The sequence below is a fragment of the Porites lutea genome, chromosome 4, assembly GCF_958299795.1.
Source record: "Porites lutea chromosome 4, jaPorLute2.1, whole genome shotgun sequence".
NCBI classification, from domain to species: Eukaryota; Metazoa; Cnidaria; class Anthozoa; order Scleractinia; family Poritidae; genus Porites; species Porites lutea.
The window spans coordinates 45,861,063-45,880,284 of NC_133204.1; the positions used below are offsets into that span (position 1 = coordinate 45,861,063).

Sequence of the window (19,222 nt, forward strand, 5' to 3'; positions counted from 1 at the left end):
GAGCACTTTATGGTCATGTAGGGAATTAATGGTTCTGTAAAGTACGAAACTTGTGTACATTTTGTGTGTTTTTGTGAGAAAGTCTGTTTTAAAATTGAAATTTAGCAATATTAGCATTTTGTTATTGACTTTTACAATGTAAGTCGATTTGATGTTAAATTCAAGCAATTTTTTTTAGGAAACGCGCTCAGATTCGAGACAGCTTTGTTGTGTAGCTTTCATCGCATCGATTAAAAATTTTAGTTGAGTAACGGACACATTACGCTGGAATTGAAATGCGAATTTCATTTGAGTACAGAAACATTTGGGTTTTCAAATAGATTTTTCAAAAAATGACTTCTCTGTTTGTTATTTTCTTTATGCATGTTCATTAATAACAGTAGTTATTTGTCGAGTGTTTGGATTGACTTTCGGGGGTATGGTTTGTCTTATTTAGTCGCTACTTTGTCACTACCAGGAGTTCCTAGGCTTTTTCGACGAGGAATCGGGGAATTTACAAACGCTTTTGGTTGGAAAAAACAATAGATTTAGGGAGAAATGGCGACCTACTTGAGATGATGCTCTCGTAAACAAAATCTGACATCGTAAGCCAGTTTCGATTCGAATCGAACAAAACTGAACAGATACATGGATTTATGAACATGAAAGGCGCTATAACTGATCGGTTTCATGCTGACGTAGACTAATTAACAATTATTCCTCGAACCCGAATGGGCTCTCAATCAATAGCCCATGAGGCCGAGAGCCGAATGGTCTATTGACTCAGAGGCCATGAGGGCGAGAGGAATAATCCAACTAGTTGGTCAAAAATATCGAGACAAAACAACTTTAGCTAGCAAAACGCGATTCAGCCGCCATTGTTTTGGTTTTTAAAGCCGGCGCTTTTCGCTACTAGTGGGCGATAACATATAGCCAAGTAGTAGTTCAACCAATCAGAACGCAGCATTGATAATAGACCACTAGTTGGATTTTACTAAAGACTGATATAATCTTTATCGTGGCGCTTCTCGACATGTTCTAGACCGATTGGATTTGTCAAGTATTTTTTCTGTTATTTAACTGCTTTGTCACTACAAGGAGTTGCAGTCCTGTTCCCTTATGGCTACGAAAGCTATTTAGCGGAATTATTTCTTTTGATTCGACCGGACGCATGCAAAAGTAAAAATTTAGTTGAAGTTTGCTGTCGTTGTTAGCACAATTGAAAAGAAACGATATGGAAATTTCAGATTTTTAGACAATTGAAATTGTTAAAATCGTGTTCGGAGTCAGTTTTTATTCAAAGGCGGAGCGATTGGCGAAGCTACTGTTTATTACGTCTTGCAAAAGGTCGATTATAAATATCAAATTAAAACTTACCTTTCTTGGAAACTTCCCAGTTCTGAAGTTAACATAAAAATGACAAAAAGAAAAGAAATTATTAGCTTCCCAGCTTTAAAATAACCGTCTCTCTCGCCCCTTTTTTGAGGGTTTATGTCCAGAATTTTGATGTGTTGTTATTTAATTTTTGTGCAAGCACGCAGCTATTTTTCCGTTTTTGTACCGTTTTTAAATAAAAATAAATACTCTTTCCCTGTCAAGAAGTTTTAAGGGTAAGATGCCACACTCCAAACTCAGATATCTGTTGTGAGTATATGGTTCTTTAAGTTAAAAAAATAAGAATGAATCTCTTTCTTAGGCTCTACTTTGACTCGCTGACTGGCCAGTGTTTTGAAAGCTTGTTTAAAAGCGAGTTTTACTTACGTATAGCAAACAAGCGAAGTTACTCTTTTTGCGGTTTCGACAGATCGCTTTTGACTCTCCCCTCTAGGATAAGAGAAACCTTGAGGGAAAAAGGCGCAATAATATTATACGATTAATCATTCAAATGAAAATTAAGTTCGGAAAATAAACAACTTACCTTGTCTCAACGTATTTTTGGGTAATGATCACGCTGTTACCAACTCATAGTTTTTAACTCATAAGATTAATTTTTGTCTTCTAACCCCAAAATACTTAAGAACAACTAAAGAAATTAGATTTAAAGAAAAGATTTCTCCACAGTTTCCTGGCCAAGGCAGAAAGCGGAAAGGGACATTTGTTAGTTGGCGGAAGACTTAGCATTCAATTGTGGTGCTTCCTTCTGTAATTTTGTAGTTTTATGTTTATTTCCTGTTATTTCTTTTGCTCGTCTTTTTCGTAGTCGCTTATGCACCGGCTGCCCTACTCACGTAAAGAGAAGCGCCTTTAGTAGGTAACGTGGAGAGTGACCTTTGAGTTTGAAAGTGTTTAGGATTTTTTGCGTAACCGCTGTTACTCCCATCATAAGACGAAAGGAGTTACAGTGGTTACGCAGCAAAGCAACAAACCCTGGGAAAGAACCTCTGAATAACAAGAACGGATTCCGTGATTCCGTTTGGTCGTGAGAAAAGGGCTTTTTTGTTTAAATTGAGGCAAAATGAATAGTGTTAATAGTGGTTTACTGTACTGTACAAATCCGGAGATGTCTTTTTTGATTTCTTCTTTTCGGCCCTCAAGATGATAAGAACTTGAGAAATGTTAGTTTCCAGTTAGAAGCTAAGGCTAGACATTAGTAAAAATTGATTCCGGTATATCTGTTACTGTAAAGTTTAAAGACTGACAGTTAATAGCCTGTAAGCAAGCTCTTCATTTACACCGGCTTACACTTGCGATTTTATATGCGGTTTTTGTCATACGCGGCAAATCCAAGGCAATCTGATTGTTATCTTCATTGTCAACAAGCGGCGTGCGATTTTTCTCGCGATACATGTTGTCAGAGTTTCAATAAACTCGGTACTATGTTTAGTTCTCAAACTCACTAATAATTAATCAAGAAAATTCAAAGGAAATTAATGTTTAATGACTGTTTGGAAATCAGATGAAAAACTGCTCATTTTTTGCATCCGTAAATCCTCCTTCTAAAATCGTTTTGTTTGTGAAGGTATATCAAGCATTCGACACAGTGTTTCATCACCAGATAAAACACCTCGAAGTTCGTCAAAAATACTCCGCTGCGCGTCGTATTTTCAACTCTCTTCTCAGTGCTTGATATATTACATCAAGCTTCGAAAATGTTTTTAAAACACCTTTCCAACAATGCGGAAACAAATCGCCTTAAACTCCGGGGCTGCCAGTCTTCATCGTGTTCACGAGAGCGTAAAAATTGCGCTTAGAAAATCGAATTAGTAAAGCGAACCATGTCGTCACCCATCACGCCCTCTTTCCCGGCCTTTTATAGAAACCCCGCTTGCGCAGTAGGCGAGGAAAGCTGAGAGGAAGGGAGGGAGAAAATGACAGGAGATTTTGCGCCTAGCAAAAATAGTTGAAACCATGACATTTGAAGGCTTATGTTAGCGTGTTTCTTTTATGATACTTTTATCTTTTGCAGTTTCCCGTACAAACCAAGCTTCTTTTGCCCTCCATGTTGACAACTGAGGAGGTCTGCTCATTTACATTTTTATCTTTCTGCATGTTGTTCAATGTTTAGAACACCTAGCAGTCTGGCACTGCTACTCTTCCCAATAAAAAAAGTATTGCAAGTGATTTTACAGCTTTGGATGAGGGAGAGACTTAAAAGGACAGGGTGTTAAGATGTTTCAAAGGTTTCAACTCGGATTTCAAAGCCAAAGTGAATTTAGCTAGCGCAACTAACAACAGTCATCAGCAGTGTTTTCTCGCGTTTTGTTAGTTCATTAGTGCGTTGCTTGGCTTTGTGTGAGAGCGTTTTTCGGTTACACTTGGTCGTGGCCGTGTTGTGTTTGTGTCTTGATTTGGTGCGGTATAGTGTAGTGTAATGTAGTACATATCAGTACATTGCATTTATGTGTTCAAGTTCGTGCTGATAATTATTATTTACTTTCTAGTCTGTCGTGTTTGTGTAGTGGGTGTTGTATCATGGGCCTTAGTGTGTTTAGTATTCTTTGTTAGGTAGTATAAAGTTATACTAAGCCAACCTCGTTCCCACAGCTTTTTCCGTAGCCTACATGTAGCTGCATTCGCCCCCCCCCACCCCTCCCTTGACAAAGAAAACACGGAGAGGGGGAGGGTGTGGCCAACTTTTTCCTGTTTATTTCTTTCAGGTTGAATGGATTAACTGGTATCATGGCTTATGCGCTGAGAAAGTGGGTGCCGCCCTAAGAGAACAGGGCCGTACTAGCGCTCTCAACTGGCTGCTTAAGGAAACAGTGCCTATTGGCTGAATGGGGTCCCTGTGTCTTCAACTCGTAGATTATCAGCAATAATAATCAATCAGAAGCTTTGTGCGCATTTTTGTAAAAAGTGAAAGAATCTAAAGGAAAAGATACATTTCTTTTCAGAACAATCAGGACAACAATTAATCAGAAAAGAAAATTGCTGTAACCAGCCAAACCACATTAGAGAATCATCGCTCATAGAATCGCTTTCGAAGTTCAAGCAACCTGTTTGTTCTCGAGAAACGTTCGTTTTTTGTGCTGTAGAGACAAGATGTGATTCATTAGTTTTTATAATTTTACAATACTTAGATTTTACTATCGGTTATAACTTTACTCTGGGTTACCTTCTACAGGTGAAGTTCTTTCTTTTCATTAAACTAAAATTTTTTTAACAACCACCGCATTTACTTTCGTAACATACTTCTGACAAACTACTACTTAATTCAGGCAGTCATTAGGCAGACTAAGCAAAGACAACGTGACGGCAGTGGCTTGACCAATGGCAGAGCGGCGAATTGGGCACCGGAAGTCGAGTTCAGTCCTTTCAGTGCGCTTTCCCGTCCTCCACTGACGTTCTCGTTATTAATCACCGTGAGTAGACACATTCATACATGTGTCGCAGTGAATCAAAAACAGTCAAGCATTCTCGAGACGACACCAGAATTCCAAGCCGTTCCTCTGAACGGCCGACGGCCGCCACTTTTCTTGTTTTTGCAAAAAAGGCCCGTTTTAGCTAAGTGTTAACAGAAATTTCCAGGGCTGAAAGAGTCATATTTTTAAGTGAAATATTGAAAAGGAGCGATGTTAACCTCTTCTAGAAGAATTGACAAATGCCCGACCTCGGGGCAGAGGTTTTCTGACAAATTTCCGAGATGAGAAAAGCCCGACAAATGCCCGGGGGGGGGGGGGGGGGGGAGATAAGTATGCTTGGAATTGCCTGAGCCATTATGCGTCTACAGTGTAACTTCGATATAACGAAGGGCCAAGTGACTGGCAAAATCTGGTCTGGTTGAGGGCCTTTTTCTATTAGGCTGATTTGGCAACAGAACGGGAGCGTCAGTTGACGACGGCGCGCGCAAATCAAACAACTGTCTTGACCAATGGCAGAGCGGCAAATTGAGCACCAAAAGTCGTGTTTAGTCCTTTCCGCGCGCTTTTTCGTCATCAAATGACGTTCGCGTCCTGTTGCTAAATCAGCCTATCATAATATGCCTTGACGCTAGCAAGTATTGTATTGCTAAGTGTCTTTACTCTGTTTACTCTTCTAGAGAAGATCTGTCCAAACATTTGTTCAAAATCACGCCTCAAGAGCACAAAAAAAATCCACTTCCGGTTGATGTGCGTCGTTCGAAAACGTCATTCCTTAAACTCCAAATTTCACTTTTCAGCGTCTTGAACATTGTGTATTTTTTTACTGACAGCCTTTTAGTAGAGAAGCGTAACGGTTGGCGATGAGCGATCTACGTGTGTGGTAGCAACGATTTTTTTTCCAAGGGTAGTCTAATTCCATGACGTTAGTTAAAAGAAATACTTTCTTCTTTATGGGTTTTAAAAGGAATCAGGGTCTTTAATCTTGAACAAGACAGTAGAGTGAAACGCGATTTTTGTCTTAAACAGAGTCAGGTGTTGAGGGCCTTAACGGAACTCTATACCCTAACTTCCCTGGAGACCCCCCCCCCCCCCCCCCCACCCAGTCAGTTTCTGGCATGCATTCCATTACCACATTACCAATAGCTATTAACTAGTAATAGTTGACACTACAGCTGCCCCTGTTCTGTATATTGTCGGTCAATAGTATTCTTGCTCGTTGTGTACCTCTTTGAAATATACCGATTCACAATGAAGATTTTTTCACACATGTTCCATACAATAGGTGAGATAAATACAGGAGACGCAAGGTTCCAAGCACAGTTTCAGCTCGATTTACAAAGCTTTGATCAAAACATTCTCAGTTTCGAGAATAGTTTATTCTAAACCATAAGAAAAGATTTAATTAGAAGTTGAATATTTCGCTATTTCTCTTGCACTTTTTACATTCAGTTCATTTTATTTGCCGGAAATTAAAAGGACGTTTGATCGATTCACGCTTGCGCATTCTAGTTGTATTTTAAACTTTATAACGGAAGGACATCTGTGAGCAGGGAATAAGTCAGCACAGAATTTGATTGTCGGCGAATTTCTGTAATCGTCCATCGTTCTGCTAGTGATAAGCTAGCCGTTGTTCACTCGTCTTCTTGTTTGAGTCTTATTCCGGTCAAAGAGAGAGAAAGAGTGTCTGGCAAGGTTTCCAATATAAATTAAAGATTTGTGAGCTCGTGTCTGGCAAACTCTCCGAGTATTTATATATACACAGTTAAACGCACCTTATAACCTCATATGCGCTTAACGAGTGTCTTTTGGTCCATAACTTTCAAAGTAGCTGCTCCACAGAAGCACTGCGTAACACAAAAGAGTATCAAAGTATGATTGCACAATAATACTTGCGGGCGCAAACAATAGAAACGTCATCATTACCTACCAATTCCTCGCGGCCCCTGTTCAAGCAAATCGAGATTTTTTGTATATTGACTGTATATTTCAACTGTAAGTACTTTCCTTAATATACTCGCGAGTTACTAGAATGGTTTCCAGAGGCTTTTCATGCGCGGTTTCCGGTTTCGGTCAAGTCTTAAAACGGTGTGCTCCCCGTCGCACGCGAGAAAGAACCTCTGGTACCCAGGGTACTAGAGTGCCTCCTCAGGCAACAATTTATTGGCTGTTCTTAGCGCCAATTAGCAAATTACAAGCAGTTTTCTTCAAATATGCATCTCAATTCGGATTCAATAACACAACCGCGACAATAATTGCCCGCCGTTTCCGTAGACAATTAGTAGAGCTTGGTGAAGGAAGGCGGGAGGTCCAGATCACGTTTAACACGAAATAAGATTCTCATTTCACGAAAATAACAGCCACAACGAGAATCACGGTACCCGGCTAATTAAACGATATTTACTTCTCGTTTTTAGAAAAATAATTTTGCAAAACCAAGCTTCACGGCCAGTATGGATATCGATTCAAAAGGAAAAAAAGACCAGTTTTTCATTTTACGAGAAAAATGGGTCGGTCACAAGTCACGAAAATACACTTTAGTAACGCTCTTGAACGGGTGAATAACTAACATAACATAACGTACATAATTTATTCAAGATGCATTAAAACGGATACAAGGTTTAAAAGTGAAAAAACGCCATTTTAAAAGGGAAGTTACAAGGTTGTTCCTATCTACAATCGGCGACAAAACTGTTGAGACATTGTTCTTAAATAGAGTAATTTCGCACCCCTCCCCTGTCCCCTCCATTCAAAGTTGGGGTGTTTGTTGTTTTCTATAGGCAGCTAGAATAAGGACACAACACGGAGGGGATTGGGGAGGAAAGCTATATTTCCTCTTTTTGAAGTTAATAGAACGTAAAAAAGCCCAGCTTTGGGCGAAGTGTCTCAACTCATTTTGTCGCCGATTGTAGCTACAAGTAAAGACCAGTAAGTCAATAAGAAAATTACAAATTATAATTAAATAACAGCAATAGGTGCAGTTACACTAGACGTTTTCCCCAAAGGGTCCCAAATCTCTAATTGGTGTCAAAGGCGGGGTGGGTGGGGTACGTATCACGCATCACGAAAATGAGGTGCGATTGCAGTAAGTTAACTCAACCCTTTGAGTGAATCAGCTTCAATAAATTGTTTTCAGCGTCCTTTCTGGGTAGGATCGAGCGTTAACAGCTGATTGAATGACTTTAATTGTACAAAAGTTGCTTCTGTGAAATCCGATGTTGTTCAAAACCATATTACCCAGTATTCACTGATCTGAGAATGGAGGTCATAATGCGATTGAGAGGTTGAGGAACAAGAAAAAGGACCAGAAAATGATGTCATGACTATCTGTTTTTAATGTCTGTGCTTCTGGTTTCGAATGATATTGACCAATCACGGAAACCCAAAAGGAAAATCACACGGCGTCACGTGTTGTGAATATAGTAAATCACGCACCAGTCCCTGCTATGCCCAATCAGTAGATTCACGTCTGTTTTATCCATAAGAATTGCTTTGAGCTGTTTTTATCTGCTCATTTTCTATTTTGGGACATTTCCAACTTGAATGTGACGTTTGCAGTAAACGTCAATCTAAATCTGTCTAATGAAGGATGACATAATATTTTAATTTTGAGAGTAGAAACGAAGACGTCGACGCTTAAAGAAGGGCAAATTCTCGCTTAAAAGTCAAAAGACCCCAAACGTACGGCTTCACAAAAATGGTTGCAACGACTTCACATAAGGAAGCTGAACACTAATGTAAAGAAAACTTGGGAGTCTTTCAAGATGTTTTTTGAATATTAATGCACTGCTGAATTTCACGAGGTCAACTTTTGCATAAATTATCAAACATTATGTTAAGCGGGAAATCTACCTATGGTTCGCGGGAGAAGCAACTTCTATAGCGGCGCAAGACAAATGTTTCGAGAGTCGAGGATGTGCTCACAAACTATTCATTATGCGACGAAAGGAGAAATCACTGGTATGATAGCTGCATGTAATGGTAATTTTATCAATCCGGGTCGCGCCGTGTTCGCTCGAGAACGCTGTGACAACCTCGTTTGGCGCGCTTCTCAATACTTCCAAAACATGTTGTAATCGGTAAACAGACTTAAGCACTTAGTATCGCCAAGCCATTCGAATCAGTGTATACCTAATTCTTTGTCTGAAGATTCTCGCAAACACACATACCAAGTAAATCTGGATGGAACAGGAAATTGTCTCCCTAAACGCAGCCAGATTATATTTTGAAGGATGGCGGCACAATTCAACGTGTCTTCCAGGTAAGCCCTAATTTATAGTTCGTAAGAGTATAAATTGCGATCTCCCTTTTTTAGCTTTCTTTGATTAAACTTCAGTAGAAACAAAACAACGCAGACATGACATTCTCTTGCATGAGACACAATCGGCTGAAGGAAATATCTGTTTACAAGTCGGGTAAATTATCCATTCTTGCGCACCGCAAAATCAGCTAAAATCAGTCGCTGGAAACCTGGCATATTATTAAGCCTGAGCGCTTCTAAGAATAACACGTTTAGAACTTTGACGCGTAGAAAAAAAAAAAGGTAGTTGTTCTATATCCTTTCTGGTTCATCCAGGTAGAAGTCCTGGCATGATATCATTATCCCTGAGCGCTTCTATGATATATAACACGTTTAGCATTTCAACCCGTAGCCGTAAAAAAAAAAAAAAAAATTAGGCAGTTGTTCTATATTCTTTCTGGTTCATCCAGGTAGAAGTCCTGGCATATTATTATGCCTGAGCGCTTCTAGGATAAATAACACGTTTAGCATTTCAACCCGTAGTCGTAAAAACAATTAGGTGGTTGTTCTATATCCTTTCTGGTTCATCCAGGTAGAAGTCCTGGCATGATATAATTATGCCTGAGCGCTTCTAGGATATATAACACGTTTAGCATTTCGACCCGTAGCCGTAAACAAAAAAAATAGGCAAATGTTCTATATCCTTTCTGGTTCATCCAGGTAGAAGTCCTGGCATATTATTATGCCTGAGCGCTTCTAGGATATATAACACGTTTAGCATTTCGACCCGTAGCCGTAAAAAGAAAAAAAAATAGGTAGTTGTTCTATATCCTTTCTGGTTCATCCAGGTTGAAATCCCGGCATATTATTATGCCTGAGTAGCAGTTTGACCCGTAGAAACAACAAACTCAGCCGTTCATTTTGTAGGGGATATTTAAGCGTTTTTGTCTGTGTTAGCAATGTGATCGACTTAATACGCAGACTTTAATAATATGTTTTTTTCTTTGACGGCACTGAATAATTTTAGCCGAAAACCTGAGCCGTACATTTGCTGAATGCCGTGCTTTTAATTAATTTCTCGCCCTAGAATGATGACATGATGGCGCGAAAATTGACGCCTCTATCGTATTAGATGCGAAATATGATCAGAGATAAATGGAATAGTGAATGTTACAAGTAGCCTGAGTATCAGGCGTTTCTGGGGAAAAGGGGAAAGATGGAAGCGAAAAAGGGAGAGAGGTGAAGGAGAGAAACTTTCTCTCTCTTGGGGAGGAAAGCTATATTTCCTCTTTTTGAAGTTAATAGAACGTAAAAAAGCCCAGCTTTGGGCGAAGTGTCTCAACTCTCTCCTTTCTCTTCTCCCCCTTCCCCTCCCCCATCTAAAATCTCCTCTCCCCTAGCCCCTTAGGAAGGCCTGATACTCAGGCTATGTTACAAGCTTCTGGGTATCCAGCTGAGATAGGGGACATCTCTTCTAGATAAACAAAATTTTTTTGGTTGCTAAGACGGTGCGGCTCGTTATCAGGCCTGGCTCGTTATGATATCATGGCCTATTTAAAAAAACTTATTCCACGAGCACACGTTGGATATAAGATGGTTGATAGCCAACTCAGCGCGCTAGAACTACTGATCTCAAATCCAACAAGCGCGAGTGAAACAACTGTTTTATCAAAAACACCTAAAGAAATCCCTCAAAATCGGCCGCAATCATTGCGTAAAAGACGCGTAATCTAACACATTTGTGGTAAATTGTATGTGAGCTTATATACCACTTCCTCTAAACAATCAAATACCAGGAATTGCAATATACCATAGTTTTTAGAAACTACTTTTATATAATTTTAAAATCCTTTGATATAGATTCTAGTATCAGTCGTTCATCACTCTGTGAAAGAGACTTTGCACCATTTCTGGTGTCTTAGCAAAAACGGACAAGAAAGACTCGCATCCCTTGTCCACATCAGCGGCAGATAGTACAATTACTATCCCATTTCCATTTTGGTTGATGCCATTTGCCTTCTCGACTAACTTCTTAGCTGTGGTGCTGTGCTTGTTGAAGAAAAATATTTTCGAATGCTTCAAGCCAAAATCTAAAGCCAAGTAGCGAGCCAGTAGTACATGCGTGGTATCGCCACCAATTCTCGGGTTTACATCCACCAGGTAATTTCCGTGATCTGTGATTAGAACCTCGAAATTGACCAAACCGAAGTAGCCTCGCTCTTGAAGATATTCTTTAATTGGTATAGTGAACTCTTCGTATAAAAGATGTTCATACTCTTCTTGCTTGTCCCAGTCAACTGTTCCAGAGGTAAAGGAGTATCCATTAAATCCTGCGATGTCTGCGCCGATCCAGAAGATTTCCCCTGATTTGTGCAGGTGAAAATTACAGCTGGGCACTTCTTTAATCCCAGGGATGATTTCTTGGAACACAGCCTTTCCTTTCCAACCGCACACATCTCTGACTTGTCGCAAAATGGCAGACAACTCGCCCTCGTTCTTAACAAGTCTGTTTCCCATGCCACCTGCGCTCATGTCGACTTTAACCATGCAAGGATAAGAAACGACATCTTCGTCCATGTGCCTCGGCATTGGCGCTTTGATGTCAAGTATCGAGCTCTTGAGTTGTACCTCATATATGATATCTGGATCTACGCTGTGCTTGTGTTTCGGGATGCCTTGGAATGCCCCTGTAGTCACGACTGGAACATCATCTTGCAGTCCTTCGTCCAGTGGCTTGATAACTACCGGAGGAAAAGCAGGAAGCCATTGTTTCCAGTGCTGTTGCAAGTACGATTCTGGTGTGCACTCCATGATAACTGGAATTTCATTCCCGACTGCGGGAAGTTGACGGAATGGTGACATAATCCGACGAAAACTCAATGAATACGGTGGGTAGTCAAATACGCGGTATTTCTTATCGTTGAGGAATCTGTATCCTTTGCCATACGAAGACGGTTTCTGTGGAAGAAAATAGGCTTCCTTCAGGTCTTTTTCAATGAGACTCCCAATGGTGATAGCGTTCTTGGAAGACATCAGGAACTTTTGACTAACTGCTGTTATGCAAAACACAATACCACGTCAACAATTACAATACCAAGGCTTCAACGGCGACAGGAGAAAAAGATATAACAATTTTGTTCGTACGATGTTCAATATATCTTCAGTTGATAGAGACACTTTCAGTCGGCTCAGCAAGTCCAGTCAAACAGTCGCTTAAAATTAAGTGTCCAAGTATTCCGTGGGACCAGCAAATGGAATATTGGCTTATTGCACACAATGATTCGTCTGTCGCATAAATTTTCGTTTAATGAGTTTGAATAAGAACTTCACAAAACTGAACCCAGCGGGTGGTGTCACGGATTACCAATCAACCAATAAATGTTAGGACTGTTAGCTATGATGGCCGTGCGTCCTTTTAACAAAATGTGGCCTGAAAAAAAGAGAAATATACTTCAGTTCCAAATTACCGCCACAACAAAATCTATCAAAGGAAGGACACATAAATTAGTTCTTAAACCATAATGAAAGTCACATTCATCCTTAGAGTCAAGCCAGGTCAAGCGTACCCCCCAAAATTCCATTAATGAATTTATTATTCGAAAGTTGAGTCCGTTGGCAGTTGTAGATTTCAGATTCATCTCTACATTCTTGCGTGTGTAATGAGCCGTGAATTCACACGCGATTCAGTTACGAAATTTCTACCAGCTCAGTTTCCCTGAATTTGATGTAAATGTCTTCTAAGAATTTTAATTCATTAAAAAGATTATCAATCTGACCAAATACAGACAAGTTCTCCTAAATTATTCACTGCTCATTACGCATGCAGTAATTCCGATTTGAATTTGACACCAGTTACGGGAACGACTAACGGATTCATTTTTCAAATAATCAATTCATTAATAGAATCTTGAGGGGTACGCTTGACCTGTTTTGACTGTAATTTTGTCTCAACTCTTCTCTTGCAAACGATTGTTGGTTGACTATATTAATTATTCAAGGTTTCCTTTGATTGTCTGCTTGATTCAAGGTAATTTTTAAAATACTTTAAGATAACCATTCAAAGACGACCACTTTCATTGTGACATAGTAAGTGGAGGCAGACATTAACAATGACTGTGACTAAGGGAAAGTTCATTTAATATGACAAGGGGGGGGGATGAAGATATTGAGGGGGGGCTCCGAAAATTTTTAGACACCCGAAGGGGCGGCTCTGAAAAAATTGTTGCTCTAGGAAGGGGGGCATCGAAAATTTGTATACTTCAAAACCAACACATGACATCATCATACAGATCGGATGGTTTTCAACTCAACAATTTAATGACCTGTGCGACTCAGCTATATCACGTGGTTTACAGATATAACAAATGTAGTCTCAGTAATTATTACACTCTTGTTCATCCCAAAAATGCTTTAGAAAATTGTATCACAACTGTATCTCAAGTTTGTCATAGTATAAACCATTGAAGACAATAACGGTAAATATATTTAATACAGTCTAGCGATCTTTTTTCAGGGGAGCAAAGGAATTGAAGGAGGAGGGGGGGCGGGGGCTCTGAAATTTTTTCGACTACCAAGGAGGGGGCTCCTAAAAAATTGAACCGCTAGCGAGGGGGGCTGCTAAAATTTCAAGTTTCGAGTTTCAATATCTTCATCGCACCCCCTTGTCATATTAAATGAACTTTCCCTAAGCCCCTTGTAATGTAGCCTGAATTTCATCCGATTACTTCGAGTCGTTATTACTCCCTCAGTAACGTCTGAATCGACCGGCCGTTAATGCCGTCCAGTGACGTCACTAGTCCTTGACCTTTGCTTTAATTCATGCAAAAAGTAAAACACGATTTTCAAGTGGCAAACCGAGAAGTATCGTTTGGAAATGTCTGCATGATACAGAACTGCTTTATTTTTTTGGATTGTAATTCATGTTTAACGTTCAAACTATCAACTGCATGCAATACAACTCTGAACCGGTTGTACTATCTATAAATATCAAACTCGGTCGCAATCACGCAAATGAAATAAACACACACACGGAACACTTAGTTCAAAAACACAACGATTTGCTTTAATTAACGAAGAAAAAAAACAAGGAGACAAGAAAGAAGAGCTAACAGAATCATTACACTTGACGGTAAAAATAGCAAGAAGGTCGAATTATAACATTGATCTCAGAAAACTTCGCGTAAACAAAATCACCGGCCGCTGAAACCACAAAGCAGCTCTAAATGAAAAACCTACCCACTCTCCGCAATGATTCTTCATTCGCAATTCAATTTAGCACTTCAGTTTCGAAGACAAGGGCAATTTTGCTGTTTAAGATAAAGATTAAGCTTATCGAAATGTTTGAACTAAACGAAAGAATGCCGGGGATGCGATCCACTGAATATCAAGCGACAATCCCGCTAAAATTTTTCATAATTATACATAATTATGCGAATGTTTAGACAATCAACCAATCAAAATCACTACCCGGTTTTCGGGTAGTGAATGACGTCACTGGACGGCATTAACGGCCCGTCGATTCAGACGTTGTTGAGAGGAGAAAACGACTCGAAGCAATCGGATGAATTTCAGGCTACTTGTAATGAAGATATGCAAATCAAAAGAAATTCATTACAATTTATTTATCCATAGCTGCTTGCAAACAATATAGCGGTTTGCTCGAAGAAGACAATGTTCCAACGCTCATCGCTTTCCTCGCTTCTATCGATAATTATTAAAGACAAATTGAAGTCCTCGTCTTCTCTTTCTATTTACTTTTTGTTTCTATCTTTTTGGTAGCTGATATTAGAAACCAAGTTTAAATTCAAAAATTGATCCGCACACGTGTAAGATGTGAATAAAACCACCCTTGCTTGATAGAAGCTATGCCTAATATGGCGATATACATCATTAAACACGCATTTCTGGGATACTAATAAAACCTTGGTTGCATTCTGCCCTGCTTGGCCCCTAAAACAGATGAAGTGGCGAAGTATTTGACATGTTTGAACCAAAACGCCGGCTTAGGTATAGCATAGGAGTTGAACCTTTGCGAGTCCTTTCATTTCGCTTAGCCATCTGCAGCCCGTAGAAATTAGCAAAATAAATCACTATAACTATGCGTTTTACCTGAATGTGTTTTGCTTTATAGACACTATGTGCGTTTGGTTTTTTTGATGAAGTAAGGAGGGTCCGTTACCTTACAGTTTTCCCAGAAGGCATCCAAAATACAGCGAAAGATTTTCAATCCTTAACTAGTGCAAGCAGATGTAAATGGATGGGTATTGTCTTAAAGAAAAAGATGATTGTAAGCCAAGCCATTTGCTTAATTATGCTACCTACTTGTATATGAATTTGCAAATGACTGCAATGACGACGGAAACTAGACACGTCTTAACAACTGTCACCTTTTAAAACGTTGATTTAAAGATAATCGAATACTCTAAGTAATTTGGAAGTGGAAAGGATTAAGGTTTTTTCAATGAAAAAAGTTATTTAGTCCACGAACGCCGTGTTTCGGTTCGCGTGTCCGCTTGACCAGCTGTGGGGAAACAAGCGACCCTGGAAAAATCCACATAGCGGTCAAACGTGGGGCGCGTGCGCAGTTCCCGCCAAAACGTTCGATTAATGCACCTATCAATGTAAACCCCGTGGGGGGGGGGGGGGGGGGGAGTGCGGGCAAGGGGAGGGGATTTGATGCCTGGGACTATCCCCCCTGTCGGGCTTTTGATCGTGTGAAGCGACCACGGGGTCGGGACATTTGACTTTGACCGACAGAAGCCTGGTATCAATTCAGAAGCAGTTACCAAGTCCGTCCCTCGAAGGCCTGATACTCAGGCTAGTCCCTCGAGGCTTCCTGAAAGTCACGTTGTTGGAGAAAGGTATGAAGTTTTCATTTGTTTTAATCGCCATAATCTGATACTTTAAACTGTCATCTAAACAGATAATGTCTATTTTGTGGAAGTTTTTATCTTCAAGTTCCCATCTGATTGTAAAACTCGATTGAAATCGAATTCCACCATGAAAGTCAGAGGATTTTTTATGGGTCACTGATCCGACCTGTTCCGACATGTTGAGCAGATGTTATAAAGCATTTTACGTTTTATTAATATTATATAGCACGGTCAATCTTCCTGGAGTGATTTTGTTGTTCAAGATAAGAGATGCTAGTGGAGAGATAAAATACTTAATTACAGCCAGTAATTTAATGGAGCTTCCGTTAACCGTAAATAAAAGTAGTAACAACGTGTTTGAAATGTTCTTTTATTCGTTTTATATGGTATTATAGCATTGTTTGTTTAGATTTTTTCTCCTGGGGTGGGGGCTAGTTGACACATTTGATTGACCTTTCGTTTCCCACCCTGGGGAATTTGATCGAAAAATTTTAAAATTTGTCAAATCCCCACCCCTTGCCCGCACTCCCCCCCTCCCCCCCCCCCCCCCCCCACGGGGTTTACATTGATAGGTGCATAACAAGGTCTTAAATTTCCGAAAAATTTCGCTTCACGTCCAAAGTTAAGGCAGTCGCTGAAAAGTTAAGCTTTGTCGATCAATGTGTGTTTCTCGGAAATTGCCGCCTGCCCCTCCCCAAACCTAACATTAACACTTGCTTCTCGCTTTGGGCAAAATGTTAGGTTTGGGGTGGGGTAGGTGGGCAGTTTCTCAGAATCATACATTGATCCGAATTTACTAATGTTCATCCTCATAGACTCCAAGTTTGTAATTTTCTCTCCCAGCACTACATGTATCTTTATAACATTTTCATACAAAAGAAAGTCTTGCAGGTTTTCTTTTCAAACTCTTGCAAAGTTCGAGCCGGCAAAAACCGGAAGTGGCGTTGAATGTTTGCGTTTGACCGCTGTGAGGGAAAGATCTGATTTGAAGTCCAAAAATATCGGACTCCCTGTTGAATTACGCATGCCTTGCATTCAAATGAATGACCAAAGACAAGCGACCCTAGACCGTCTGAGAATCAGGCTAAGGCCAGCGAGCGATCAAATATGTGCGGATTCGACAAGGAAAAAATATATTTTTTAATTTTGTATATGTGTGTCCTTTACCATGATCGAGACGTATGATGCGCCTATGACGAAAAGATACGTCTGGCGTGTCATGTACTACATGTACTGTATATGTCCATACGCATAAAAACTTGTCGTAGTATCTGGGGGAACAACTACGAGATTATTTAATTACGGTAGATGGGACAAACTGTTAGGAAACATGGCGGGATAGAACAGGCAGATTTCGAACTGGTCTTTTATCTTCTCACGACTAATTCAGAAATCACCAAGCAGTATTCAGAATTTCTCAAAAGGTTAAAAATTATCGTGCAAACTCGGCTCAGGACATAACTTCTTAAAAATTGACAGCTGTACACATACAATACAGCCAAATAATGCACAAGCGTGTCGTGAACCAGACGGGCGTGATTGTGGTAGAAAGGAGGGTAGTGGGGGGAAGGAGTAGGGATGGCTGGTCAGTTGGTGGTGTGGAGCCCTCGACTGTAACACCGTTGAAGCCCGTCATTCGGTTCCGGGCGGGAGTCACGTACGTGTCGCGCCTGTTGTTCAGTTCTCACGTAATTTAAAGGGTTTTCTCCCGGTGATCCGAGTTCTCTCTCTTTTTAAAAATCAACATTTATATTGGTGGAGGACTCGCATGAAAACTAGGAACGGAATTTGTTTTAATTTCTAACCTCCATCCATCAATTAACAGATTTATTAAACACTAGTTAATCCATGGGCGGATGGCTGAATGGATGGAGATGGAAGGGAAGACGAATGAAAGAGATAAGACAGTAATCACAACTTTTAACTGAAGTTGTCGTTTCCATTTTTTATTTCCTCATTTTGAATTTTGATTCAACTACACAAACCTCTAATTTAAAACTAAAAAAAGAAACAGAAAAACAAATCAATTCAATCATTATCAAGCTTCTTTTGCCCTCCATGTTGACAACTGAGGAGGTTTGGTTATTTACATTTTTATCTTTGTGTATGTTGTTTAATTTTTAGAACACCTAGTAGTCTGGCACTACTACTCCTCTCAATAAAAAAAAGAGTATTGCAAGTGATTTTACAGCTTTGGATGAGGGAGAGACTTAAAAGGACAGGGTGTTAAGATGTTCCAAAGGTTTCAACTCGGATTTCAAAGCAAAGTGAATTTAGCTGGCGCAACTAACAACAGCCATTAGCAGTGTTTTCTCGCGTTTTGTTAAATTCATTAGTGCGTGGCTTGGCGTTGTGTCAGGGTGTTTTCCGGTTACATTTGGTCGTGGTCGTGTTGTGTTTGTGTCTTGGCTTGGTGTGGTATAGTGTAGTGTAATGTAGTGCATATCAGGACATTGCATTTATGTGTTGAAGTTGGTGGTGATAATTATTATTTAGTCTGTTGTGTTTGTGTAGTGGGTGTTGTGTCGTGGGCTTTAGTGTGTTAAGTATTTCTTTGTTAAGTAGTATAAAGTTGTACTAAACCAACCTTGTTCCCACAGCTTTTACCTTAGCCTACGTGTAGCCGCATTCCCCCCTCCCCCCCTTGACAAAGGAAAAACAGAGAGGGGGAGGATGTGGCTATACATAGGCATCTTTTTCCTGTTTATTTCTTTCAGGTTGAATGGATTAACTGGTACCATGGCTTATGCGCTGAGAAAGTGGGTGCCGCCCTAAGAGAACAGGGCCGTACTAGCGCTCTCAACTGGCTGCTTAAGGAAACAGTGCCTATTGGCTGACTGGCCTCCCTGTGTCTTCAAATCCTAGATTATCAGCAATGATAATCAATCAGAAGCTTTGTGCGCATTTTTGTAAAAAGTGAGAGAATATAAAGGAAAATATACATTTTTTTTCAGAATAATGGAGACAACAATTGATCAGAAAAGAAAATTGCTATAACCAGCCAAACCATATTAGAGAATCATCGCTCATAGAAGCGCTTTCGAAGTTCAAGCAACCTGTTTGTTCTCGAGAAACGTTCGTTTTTTGTGCTGTAGAGACAAGATGTGATTCATTAGTTTTTATAATTTTACCATACGTAGATTTTACTATCAGTTATAACTTTACTCTGGATTACCTTCTACAGCTGAAGTTCTTTCTTTTCATTAAACTAAAATTCATTCAACAACTAACCACGTGACCGCAATTTACTTTTGTAACATACTTCTGACAAACTACTACTTACTTCAGGCAGTCATTAGGCAGACTAAGCTACGACAACGTGACGGCAGTGG

The 19,222-nt window shown here is 39.9% G+C and overlaps 2 protein-coding genes across 3 annotated transcripts in view; one reads left to right on the forward strand and one right to left on the reverse strand.

Moving 5' to 3' along the window:
* The window catches only part of LOC140933801 (xaa-Pro aminopeptidase 1-like), a 45,357-nt gene extending 26,538 nt beyond the window's left edge, over positions 1 to 18,819 (forward strand). The window contains exons 23-24 of one of the 2 annotated variants that reach the window (XM_073383454.1): positions 3,386 to 3,436; positions 18,608 to 18,819. In XM_073383454.1, the coding sequence (XP_073239555.1) occupies positions 3,386 to 3,436; positions 18,608 to 18,727 (171 nt within the window). In that variant the 3' untranslated portion in view covers positions 18,728 to 18,819. Of the gene's footprint in view, positions 1 to 3,385; positions 3,437 to 4,076; positions 4,586 to 18,607 lie in introns of those variants that run through there. The other variant, XM_073383453.1, reaches the window with a different exon arrangement.
* On the reverse strand, positions 10,748 to 12,051 carry LOC140933119 (uncharacterized). Its single transcript, XM_073382636.1, has one exon. It carries the CDS (start codon positions 12,049 to 12,051, stop codon positions 10,888 to 10,890), a length of 1,164 nt encoding a protein of 387 aa, XP_073238737.1. The 3' UTR covers positions 10,748 to 10,887.
* Positions 18,820 to 19,222: the final 403 nt, after the last annotated feature.

Excerpts from the sequence above, each read along its gene's own strand:
- LOC140933119 (XM_073382636.1), bottom strand. The coding sequence starts at position 12,051 with ATGTCTTCCAAGAACGCTATCACCATTGGGAGTCTCATTGAAAAAGAC.